General features: G+C 42.9%; 1 protein-coding gene across 4 annotated transcripts in view; it reads right to left on the bottom strand.

The window, feature by feature from the left end:
- Positions 1–387: 387 nt before the first annotated feature.
- Positions 388–12443, bottom strand: part of MRO (maestro) — a 28808-nt gene continuing 16752 nt past the window's right edge. For 3 of the 4 annotated variants that reach the window (XM_037805991.1, XM_037805993.1, XM_037805990.1), the window contains 6 exons: positions 10541–10687; positions 9366–9548; positions 6466–6621; positions 5469–5576; positions 5032–5113; positions 2844–4333 (listed from right to left, as the gene is read on the bottom strand). In XM_037805991.1, the coding sequence (XP_037661919.1) occupies positions 5060–5113; positions 5469–5576; positions 6466–6621; positions 9366–9548; positions 10541–10687 (648 nt within the window). In that variant the 3' untranslated portion in view covers positions 2844–4333; positions 5032–5059. Of the gene's footprint in view, positions 1777–2843; positions 4334–5031; positions 5114–5468; positions 5577–6465; positions 6622–9365; positions 9549–10540; positions 10688–12443 lie in introns of those variants that run through there. The other variant, XM_037805992.1, reaches the window with a different exon arrangement.

Here is a 12443-nt window from a genome sequence, read left to right as displayed (position 1 = left end):
CAGATAGCATTAACTGTTCTCTTATCTAAAGGACTTTGACATTTTACTGGAGAAATTCTTGAAAGTGGAAGGAAACCTGAAGCTCAACCCTTTGCCATAGTCAGCGAGCCTGTTTGCCCCAACACAGACTCCAGGCCCAGAAACACTTAATTGCATAATGGGTAAGAAATGGACACACTCCCTGGAGAAGATATGATCCAACCTCTACCCCTCAGATTCTTCTTATTCTACAGGCAGAAAATGGACATGTCTTACCTGGAGTCACACAGCTAGTTGGGGACAATTTTGCATCAAGCTTGGGAAATCAGAAGTTCCAGGCTTTAATTTCTGAGGCCAAACATATTTATTAACATGTATGTTTAAATCATTATTTAATAAAAAGCCCTATGAAATCCAAGATACTGGACCAGCTGTTACTTTTCTTGGGAAAGGTCAGAGCAAAGGGGTTGACCAATGGTTACATCCAGTTATAAACACAGTCTCAGGTAGGGCAAAGGTCTTTTAAAATTAAATAGATTCAATTGCATTTTCCATTATCTTAATTTAAAAATCCTCCTCTCTTTTGTTTAGTGATAGTTAATGAGAAGAAGCAAGAGTTATAAATAATTTAACCATCCAAACAAGTGAAGTATGTTTTAATACAGGATATTGTATTTGTTCCCTTAAACTATAAAATTAACTTATTAGCTTCAAATTAATTTAATCCACCACTCTGTGCATTGTGTAGATTTTCTTGCCCATCAGAAAATCTAGATCCAAGGATTTACTTGTCATAGGCTTGTGAGGTGCAGGGAAATAAATTGTGACTCTAGCAGATTGAAATCCAAATATATTGAAAGCTTCATTTTTCCATAATGGGATCAAATAGTTTTTCAGTTAAACTCGATCCTTAGATGAGAGTAATCCAAAGGGAGAATGCCAGGTGTTCCACTATGTCTGAATGTTATTTGTATCATACCAAAAAGTTTGGGTGTAACTAAATTGTACAAATAGGTAAATGTTAAACTAGTAAAGTGAACGTTATATCACTTGTAACAGGGGTGCTTGTTACCTAGAGAAGCATATTTATATAAAACAATGTATAATACCTAATTTTACTGATTTTATATTTTTAAGATTTTTTTACATACCAGCTTTTAAACTGGAGTCTGTGGTAACATTCTTTCATTCTTTCCACACTTCCACTTATCTGATAGGCTCCAATAATGTGTTGCCACCATGTAAATAAAAATACTTCATTTGGGATAACATTTTACAGTTTACGTAGACTATCTCATTTGAGCATCAGAATATCTTGTACTATGAATTTTACTCCCACTTTACAGATGAAGCAACTGAAGCTCTGAGAGATTACTGACTTGCTCAAGATCATCAGTAAGTGGTAAACTCAGGGTGCAAAGTCAAGTCTTCTGAGGCCAAATCTAGTGTCCTTCCAGCAAGGATCATGTCACATTAGAGAGCTGAGCTTTCTTCTTTTTCCATGGAAGTTACATCTCCTGATGCAGTCAGTGCAGGCATCTGGAAAAGCTTTGGATTTTTGGTTGCATTTTTACTGAGGCAGATATGTGCCTCCAGCAGCACGGTTTACGAAATGACATTTTAAGTCTCTGATCCACATTTCTGAGAAACATTTTCTTCTTGTAGGGAGATGTTTGGGCCATTACGTGGTTAACATTTGTAAATTGCTGCAGGAAATTCATTAGCTTGAAAGGAACACGATTATAGCAGTCATATCCAGAAACAGAAGGCGGGGTGTTAATTATTAACAAGAGATCACTGAAAAGATACAACACAGAATTATTAACAGAGCTATTGGGAATATTAGGATGGAATGAACAGAGTCCAACTGAGCCAACTTGAGAGCATAAAAAGGCACTGCTCCTGCTTTGAGCATCCACAAAACTCCAATAATGGCCCAGTTGGAAAGAACAACTTGTTATTCTCATTTGGTTATGATTCTGATGATACGTAAATGTACTAAGCTGTTCCAAAGCCTTTGCAGGTGACAGAGCCATGCTTGGTCAAGGCACTAGCTAGCATTTGGAATTCAGTAGATTCAATGAATCTTTATTGAGCACCCATGCTGGGCAAAGCTCAAAGCTAAACTGTTGGGGACCTGGTAAACAGTCGGTTGCAGAGGCTGCCCCTGGGACGCCCATCATTTGGTGGGGAGGATCAAGATAACACACAAATCCCCATACGGCTAGCCAGAATGTACCTCTCTGAGGACCTGCATCTTCAAGAAATGAAGAAACAATATCTGGAGAGCTGGTTGTGGATAAGGGGCAAAACTAACATTTCCTTAGCACCTTCTGTGGGCCGAGCATTGTGTCAAGTGTTCGGTGTTATTTTACTGAGTCCTTGTAGCATAGCAACTCTATGAGTTGGGTTATCGCCATTTCACAGACAAGCAAACTGAGGCTTGGAGTGCTGGCTGGCCCAGGGCCACACGGGTAAGTGGCAGAACCAGAGTCACACCAACTGCTCTGCTCTGTCCCTGAAAAAGAGGACATCCGGAATCAGCCCAGGGGGATGGGAATGGTGGGAAGAAACAAGGAAATGGAGAGTGGGGCCTTCCAGGCCGTGGGAATTTAGGGAGTATCATGGGAAATGAAAGGTTGGTGTCATATTATAAAGAATCTTAAATGTCAAGCTCGAGAGTGTGTGCTTGGTAAATAATAGGAACCCTTGCGTATCAAACATCCCTTCTTGGTAAATTGGGATGCTTTGGGTTTATCTATAACCCAAGGTTTTTCTAAAAGCATTTAACACATAAATACAGAGACAAAGAACTTACTCTACTATGGTCAGAGTAAAATAATGTAAGTTCAGTGACATAAATAAACTGATAATCAACCATAAGCCATTTTATTTGTTATTCATCAACAGGTTAAAACAAAAATGTCACAAAAGGACGAAGGTAAATTCATACTATTGAGCATGAAGAAGAGTCATCCCAGGCTTTCTGGAGCACATCTCTTTACATACTGGTAGGCATTTCTTTTTTATTTTACAAGGGCATCTCTTGCATTTATTTTTATGATCATAAAGATAATACATGCTTATTGCAGAAAACTTGGAAAACACAGGAAAGCACAAATGTGTACCTACCTTATTTATAAGACTAACTGCTCGCTCTAACATGTGAACTGTTCCCTCAATTAATTACTCTACTCACTGGAATTTCACAGGATTTTATTCACACTGACAACCAGCACTGGTTGCATCTGTTATGTTCTCAACCTTCCCCTTCTTTGCCTTTTTCCTCTCCTCTCTCCCCTCTTTCTGAAAGATCCATCTCATGAGCAACCTGAAAGCAGGGATCAAGTTTATGTATCTCTCTACCCTGAACACTTAGAGAAAATTCCTTTTTCTTCCTTTCATTCATTTAACTGTTCTATTTCTAATGTCTAGAAGTAAGAAATGTCAAAGCATTATTTTTAGGTTGACTTTCAAATTAACAGGCATCTTATGGGAAAAAGGAAGTTTAAAAATTCATAAGCATGAAAGTAACCTGTCTGTTGCTTATAAGGGGGTGAACTTGTGACCTTCATTTAACAAAATGGGCTCCTCCCAAGAAGGAATAATAGCCTCAGATGACTTTTTTCCCCAGTCAACATTCATTTACTAAGCTCATTTGAGGTCATGTGGGAGATACAAAGATATAGAAGATAGGGCACTGCCTCCAGCAGCTTATAAACTAACAGGAGAAGAAAGACAGGTAGGTAAAAAAACTTTTAGAAGAGACAGGTGGCATAAGATTGCTAGAATGTTCTGAGGGATTCAGAGATGAGAGCTCTTTCCTGACTGAGGGAATCAGGCATTTGACTTACTTGGAGTATGGGTAAAAGATACATGTGAGAGTGTGCATGCAGGGTGGAGGGTGGGGAGAGAGATGGGGGAGCACTGGGGAGCATGGAGAGAGAGGGGATTCAAAGCAGAAAGAACAAACTGAGCAAAAGTGTAAGAGCATTTAGAAAACCTTTTATAAGAGTGATGTGATTAATCAAATAATTGGGGTTGATCACCAAAAAATTGACAAAATAGCCAAGCTGTGATCAATAGAAATAAACCTTTAGCTCACATAAGTAAATAAAAATGTATACTTAGTACATACAAAAGCATAAGTTAAACTGGGTTTTATACAAGAGCAGAAGTTCTTTTTTTTTCATCTTTCTAACCATCCATCAGTTATTCCATAAACAGGCAGCATAGCATGGTAGTTGAGTGTGGATTCCACAAGTCAGACTGTATGAGTTTGGATTTTGGCTCCACCGTTTACTGTGTCATCTTGGGCAAGTTGCTTAACCTCTCTGTGCCTTGGTTTCCTCGTCTATAAAATAAGTATAGTAATTGTACCTTATCTCATAGGGTAGTTATGAGTATTAAATAATACTTGCAAAGCACTTAGACAGTACCTGATAAATTATAAATGCACTCAGTAAATGTTACTCATTATTATTCATAAATTACCATCAGTCTGAGGATTTTCAACATATGCTATAAATATTTTTTTCTCTTATTAATTTTTGTTTGGGATGATCTTGGCAGGGTGTCTGCTAAAACTTGTGAGGAGCTAAGCACCCCTCCAGATACCTTCTTGGTATTTTAATAATAGTGAATAAGAAAAGGTATCAACAGGAAATTTTAAAAATAGAAAAATTAAAACTTAAGATAATTATTCTTATGCCTCAGAAATTAAATGTTTAAAATATTTAAGTATTTAAAAGAAAAAATAGGTGACAGAGATGAATTTAAGAAGGAAAAAGCTGAGAAATAAGCACTGAATATTTATCTATACTTTAAATATTTTAAAGAAAATGTGTACCTTCTCATCAAAATTGTATGGGGAGAAAATGGGATATGAGAAAGCAATTTAGAATTGTACCATGGATATAATTATACAAATCCCCGGTATTACTTTTGTCATCAATTTCTCTCCTAACATCCACTTTTCTATTATAACCACAAGAGGCAGGCAGAAGAGGCATCCAGTAAATTTAAAAGAGGGGGAATACAGTAGGAGCTCACCTGGGACCGTTTCCCTGCTGCTCTGTGTTTACAGAATTTTATTTGCATAGAAGAACTGCAGGAGCTCTGGATGACAGTGACTCTGAAAGAAATTACATGAGGGAGGGATTCAGTAAAACTCCTTGCCTAATTAAACAGTTGTCAAAAGGAGAGTGTGAGAAGCAATGACTCAGCCCTCAGACGTTGAGCAGGTTGGGGTGGGGGCGTTAGTGTCTGCTTTCACCTACTAATCTGAAGTGGAACTGCCAATATCCTTTGTGCACCATCCTCCCGGCATTTTGCCATTTACATTGCATTATGGGTCAGTTGCAATAGAAGCATAATTGTTCCGAGTTGTTTTATGGGATAACTCCGAGTGTATGTGGCCATCTTCTATGTAAAACTCCTGGAGGGACAGGCTCAGAGCTCTCTCCTACCCTTCTCTCTTACACACTCACCAGCTGTCGGCAGAGTTTAGGGTTCCTTTGCTCATCTTCGTTCTGGAAGCTGTATCCCCTCCTCGGTCTCAGATATGGGGAACAGGCTCGAAAAGTTGTTTTGCAAGCCTGAGAATAAATGATGTTACCATCTTATTGCCAAAAATACAAGACTTCTAAATCACCCTGAACAATGCCAGCTGCCCCGGAGGATTGCACCCAATTTGTGGTCTGGAGGCCACTGAGAGTGTGAAAGTAACTTCCAAGGTAGTTTAAGAACTTGAGCCTTAAAGGATCAGGGTTATAAAATGACCATGTCTATAATTTGAGGGCTGGTGGGTGTAGTTTTATTGTTTACCACAACCCTTGTGTGTTACTGTTTCATCAAAAGTAGTATAGGATTCCAATAATTCAGTCTCTCTCTCTCTCCCTTTCTCTCATGCAAACTTAAAGAATACAAAGTGGTTTGTGAACCCTTTGCTCCCAACAAAGCAAATTAGTGTACTGAAAGGGTTTAAGTGCTACTGGTTTTGAACCACCTGCTCAGTCCCACTCCAAAGCAGGCCTGAGGGTGCACCAACACTGTTAGGACACATTTTCTCCAAGAAAAAAGCAAAAGTTCCATAGGGAATCAAGACACCAGGGCTGGAAATCTATGCTCTGCACCGTGACAAAAGCTAATAGGGCATGAATAAATATCCCCATTATGGGGGCTGCAGCCCTGGTAAACCCTGTGCCTCTCTGTCCCGCACCCTGCACTGACCCAAGCTTATCTAGCATCCACAAGGGCTAGGATCGGGCAAGTGGGGCAGGAACAAATGGAAAACCACACTCTGGGTCAAAGAGAGCTGACACGTCCAGGAGCCACCTTTCCCAGGATTCACACAGACACACTGCTAAGCACCCATAACCAACCTGGCAGGAACCTGAGGGTTTGGCATCTACCGGGGCTGCACCACAGCTCCCTTTGCAAACAGATAGAGATTTCATACAATTGATTGGAGAGTCGCGATCTTACCTTGGCAACCTGGGGATTTCTATCCCGTAAATGGATCAGGAGGGAATCTCGTGTCTGCTGCACTTGACTGCTGAAAAATCTCTTCCATTTCCGCCCAGCACAGGCAGCCAATTGCCCGAACAAGACGAAGGCTGAGTATCTCAGGCTGTCACTCTCCTGTGGGTGCCCCACCCAACAAAACAGCAATACAAGTCATTACCAAATGGTAGTTGCATCAGAGAGCGTCACAGCCATCTATACTTGATTATACATTACAGGGTGGGCTGTCACATCCACTCCAAAGCCCTTGAGGGGAAGGGCAGTGGGGGAGAGGCTGAAGTCTTCAAGGAACCCCTTCCCCAGCAGACAAGAGGTTAGACTGGGGAATCGCTAATGCTACCTCTACTCTCCCAGCTTTTTTGATTGTTATTTAATATTCTGGAGACACAGTACATTTATATAGTTCAAAATTCAAAATAACCAAAAAGGCTATAGAAAAAGTAAGTGTCCTTCCTACCCCTCTCACCTGCCAATTTTCCTCTCCCCACAGGCCAAATTCTAAGTTTTGTGCATATCCCTCCAGAAAATAAAAAGAAAAAAAGAAAAGGCATGTATTACATATTCCTTTCCCACTTTTTTACATCAACAGAAGCATGCCATCCCATTTTATGCAACTTGATTTTTCAATCAAACAATCTCTCTTGGAGCTCTTTCCATGTCAGTATATAAAGAGAGCTTTCATTCTTTGTTCTTTCTTTTCTTTTCTTTCTTTTTCTTTTTTCTTTTTTCTTTTTTTCTTTTTTTCTTTTTTTTTTGTTTGTTTGTTTGTTTTGGTGGCTGCTGCATCAGAATTTATTTGACCAATCCTCTGTTATTACTCCCAGAATTTCTGCCAGGTCATCTCTGTTTACTTTTGATCTGAGTTTCTCCCATCTGTAGTGGAAATAATAATTCTGTTTCTTCCCCAACACCTCCCTACTCCCGCTGCCTTTAGTCTGATCTGGTGGTGTGGCCCTATGCACTTGTCTGTTGTCTCAGCCCTTTCCTCCTCTTCGAGGTGAGCTGTCTAGTGCAAATATCACCCTTCCCAGGAGAGAGGACCCAGGCCCGAGGCATTTAAGTGACTTGCCCAGAGGCCCACTGTCACATAGCAGAGAACCAGGATTCTCCCAGGCCCCAGAGATTTGGGTCTCAGTGATTCTCGGGCCTGTCCAGCCCCAGTCAAACCAGAGGGAACAGGGCTGGGGGGGCGGTGGGCTGCAGGGGGGCACCTAGAAGATCTGGGGGTCACAAAGACTCAGCAAGACTGAGGAGCACTGACCATTTTGAGAAGTATTTAAAAATATTTTTAGCACGTGTGGCACATATAGAAATGGCCTCAGTGTTCCGTTCTCTTCACTGCTCTATCGATGGGTGGGAATTTAATTCAATTCAACTAACATTTACTGAGAACATACTCTCTCCAAAGCACTTCCCTAATGCTACAAGATGGATAGAGATGCGCGGGCAGGACTCTGCTCCCTGGGAGCCCACAAGCAACTAAGGGAGGGAAGTGTCGAGAACGGTGTGGGCAGGAGTGGAGAGTGTACAAGAGACAGAGAAACTGTTGGGGAGCCCTACATGGCCAGAGCTTTCTGGCCAATGATTACTGGCAACCTGGGTTTAGAAACTGATTGAATGGCAAACAAGCCTCATAACACCTCCGGAGAGATTTAGAGACAGCTCGCCCTGGGACATTTGCTTCCATTCCAGGGTGGTGACGCAGAGACCCTCCTTCCCCACTCCCACCCCCCAGAGAGGACTGGTTTACCTCACCAGGCAAAGGTGCCCCCACCTCCACCCCAGAGGGTGGGGGGCAGATGTGCCAGCAGCTCCTAAATAAGCTCCACATCTCATAATTTCAGAGTTCCCCTTCCTCTCACGTGGGGCAGGTACACCTGGCTCTCATGTGTCACCTCGTGGGGGTTTAGGATGTGAGGAACTGATGCAAGATGCTCTGTGAGTAAATCAAAGGGCTGCTCCCTGGTCCGTAGCTCTTGTCTTTCTGTTTGTGTGTGTGTGTGTGTGTGTGTGTGTGTGTGTGTGTGTGTACAACTGCAGCAGGCTCACTTGTTAGCTTGCAAGCAGGATATCTCAGACTCTTTAGTTTCAGACCAAGCAACCTAAGAATGGACTGTTTGCTAAGCTATTTCTTTTGATATCAATACTCTCTCCCTTCTGTGTATTAAATCCTCCCCATCTTTCAACGCAGGTCAGAACCCCACCCCTCCCGTGAAGGCTTTCCTTCACTCTATCTAGAGATAATTTCTCATTCATCTGAGCCCCTCCTGCACTCTCTCTGTGCCCTACTTAGGCCTGTCTTCTCCTGTCATCTGGTAGTTGAGTGCAGGCCCTGTAGTCAGAAGGCTGGATTCATATCCATTTGCTGTGACATATCCATATCTGAGAACCTTGGGCAAGTCCCCTCAACTTTCTCTGCTTCAGTTTCCTCCCGTTAAGTGACGATAAGAATAGTGCCTAATTCTCAGGGCTGCAGTGAAGATTATACAAAATAAGCCATGTAAGTTGCCTGGCATGTGCCTGGTACAGAGTGAGTGCTCACCGGATGCTATTGAGTTATTGTCACCATCATAAGAGCACTGAATACACACCGGCAGCATCACCATCCTCCTCCTCCTCCTCCTAAGGCTACATGTAGTCACTTCTCTATTAAAATGAAAACTCCTGGAGGGGTAGTCATTTTCACAGAGCCTCCTTGACCCCCAGCACAGTAGCAGCCTCTCAGTAATATTTATTTATAATCAATATAATTTATAATCAACAATCAATAATAGGGACCTTGTTTCCTGAATAAGGGCTCACATCTCTAATCCCACTTTGCTTTCAATAACCCAGAATTTTCCCAAGCTCTTCTCACTTACGTCATCTAACAAAGTCCTGGTCTGAAGGGTGATGTCTATGAAGAAGGAGCCCAGACCTTTCCCCTGGATCTTGCCCAGGATGATGGTCAGTGTCTTCATACTCTCGTGGATGACTTCAGAACTCACGGGGTCGTACAGTCCATGCACCAGCAGGTCTAGGATGATTTTCTTATATTTTCTCACCTGTTACAAAGATTTGAAAAGCAAAAGTAGCACAGAAATTGCTCCACAGGCGTTGAAAAGCAATTCCACTTCTAATCTTACAATAACCTAGGACTCAGCCTAAGAAACTATAGCTTTCTTTAGGATCAGACACAGCAACTCTCACTAAAGTACAAACGCTTCCATTAACCTGTAAGGTCTTGTCCTGCAAGAGCCCACCTCAGGCTCAGCAGGAGAACAGAAGAGGAGGCTGGAGTGCGGTCTGGGTGGGCAAGGCTGGGAATTGGGGCATGTCAGGAGGGTGATGACCCAGGAGCACTGAGGAGGAGATGGAATTGTCACTGAAGGTGACAGATGCTGAAGGAAGAGACAGGAAAACCATCTTTTACTAAAAAAGCCACTCAAATTCAGCACAAAGGCCAACGCCCAGCTGGGTGGTAATCCTGCGAACAGCCTTGTTTCCTGATGGTGCTGAGATGCGACCACCCTCAAATGCCCTTTCAAACTCTCCTCCCCTTGAGTTTGGGAGGAACCTGTGCCTTACTTCTAGCCTACAGAACATGACAAAGGTGAAGGGGTGTCTCTCTGTGATTACGTTACATAAGACTCCATCTTAGACACTCCCCCGCTGGCCTTGAAGAAGTTGGCTGCCATGTTGTGAGAGGACCTGTGAGAGGACCATGTCTCAGGGAGCTGCAGGTGACCTCCAGGAGCTGAGAGTGGCCCCAGCTGACAGCCAGCGAGAAAACAGGGACCTCAGTCCTACAACTGCAAGGCACTGAATTCCTCCAGCACCCAGTGAATTTGGAAGCAGCCTGGCCGACATCTCGGTGGCAGCCTGTGAGACCTCGAGCAGAGGACCCAGCCGAGCTATGTCTGGACTCCTGACCCAGGAAACTGTGAGATAATAAAGTGTGTTGCTTTGTCACACAGCAGTGGATAACTGGTACGTGGGGTTCCACACCGTCAGGCTCAGGGACGGTCTGGGAGATGGGCGGGTCTCCACATCCCACCTTGTCCGGGGCTTTCCAGGCCATGCTTCCCAGGCCTCTCATGGCCGTGTGGCGCTTTTTAGCGCTGGGGTCCCGGGCTCTTTCTGCCAGGATGAAGAGTGCGTTCTTCAGAGACTCCCGCTTCTGGAACCTCAGTTTCCAAGAGACCTGTGCGGTGAGTCAAAAGTGTGATCGGGGAGTGTTCAGTCATCCCCTCCCCTCCCCCAATCCCAACCTCTGAAGAAACGCCTGTGACTGCTGCTCAATTTTGCCCCGCTCCTCCACCGAAAGATGCCTGAATTTTGTGGGAAATACTTTAGTGTGATCCACTTAAGAAGAAATTGATGGAGAAGAGGAGAGAGGGGAGAAAAACAATGCAGGGGATGATGGAGACAAATGCTCAAGAGCCGCTGTGGGTGTGCTACAAGTTGGAAAGGGAGCTTTTCTAAGCGTTGATGTGAGCAGAAAATTTGGATTCTTTTCACAATCAAAGAGAGGCTGTTATTTTTCCCATCTTAAACGGGGGGTTCCCTGGACCCTTCTTCCCCATTTTCCTGCTGTGCTTTGTAGCTGAACACCTTGCAAGGGCTGTCTGTCCTGGCTTTCTCCTGCTCCTCTCCTGCATTCTCTCTTGAACCCGCTGCCAAGAGGCTGGTGACCCCCCCTTCCCTGGCCATGTGGCCAAATCCAAGGGGCACTTCTCAGGATGCATCTCATTTGAGTCCACAAATGCAAAAGGAATAGAAACTGGGAAACTCCAGATACCTGAAGTTCAAGGACCATCCTCTAAGTCACTGCAGGGCAAGAGAGGGATCACCCTCTGCAGTGAGAATGTGAGCAACGATGCCAGCAAGGGCCGGGGTCCTGCAGACACAGGAACTGGCACCGTGTGCCAGAATCAGGACCGAGATGAACGATCCACACAAGACCAGAGACCAGAGCCGCCTCTGGTGCTCCTTGGAAGGTGGTGGCTGGAAACTGGGTCTCCCCATCAGCAGCCTCCACAACCCCAGTGATGAGAAGTGGTGATTACTAAGCTTCATTATTGTTTCTGAATATCAATTGCAGTTCATTCTTTTTTTTTTTTTTTTTTTTTTTTTTTTTTTTTTTTTTTTTTTTTTATTGAGTTGGCTGCCTCTTTACCTTTTTGAGAAATTCCTTTGAGGTGCAGAAACTTCTAAGCTTGAGGAGTTCCCATTTATCTATTTTCTCTTTTGTTGCTTGTGCTTTGGGTGTAAAGTCTAGGAAGTGGCTTCCTAATACAAGGTCTTGAAGATGTTTTCCTACATTATCTTCTAGGAGTTTTATGGTACTTTCTTTTATATTGAGATCTTTGGTCCATTTTGAGTTAATTTTTGTGTAGGGGGTGAGGTAGGGGTCCTCTTTCATTCTTTTGGATATGGATATCCAACTCTCCCAGCCCCATTTGTTGAAAAGACCATTATGGCTCAGTTCGGTGACTTTGGGGGCCTTATCAAAGATCAGTCGGCCATAGATCTGAGGGTCTATCTCTGAATTCTCAATTTGATTCCATTGATCTATATGTCTATCTTTGTGCCAGTACCATGCTGTTTTGGCAACTGTGGCTTTATAATAAGCTTCAAAGTCAGGGAGTGTAAGTCCTCCCACTTCGTTTTTCTTTTTTAGAGTGTCTTTAGCAATTCGAGGCATCTTCCCTTTCCAAATAAATTTGATAACTAGCTTTTCCAAGTCTGCAAAGTAGGTTGTTGGAATTTTGATTGGGATTGCATTGAATCTGTAGATGAGTTTGGGTAGAATTGACATCTTAATGACATTTAGCCTTCCTATCCATGAACATGGAATATTTTTCCATCTTTTAAGGTCCCCTTCTATTTCTTTAGTAGAGTTATGTAGTTTTCTTTGTATAGGTCTTTTACATCTTTGGTTAAGTTTATTCCTAGGT

Source organism: Choloepus didactylus, chromosome 16, assembly GCF_015220235.1.
Source record: "Choloepus didactylus isolate mChoDid1 chromosome 16, mChoDid1.pri, whole genome shotgun sequence".
NCBI lineage: Eukaryota > Metazoa > Chordata > Mammalia > Pilosa > Megalonychidae > Choloepus > Choloepus didactylus.
The sequence above is the reverse complement of the archived record's forward strand: the minus strand, read 5'-3'. Positions and strand labels throughout refer to the sequence as shown.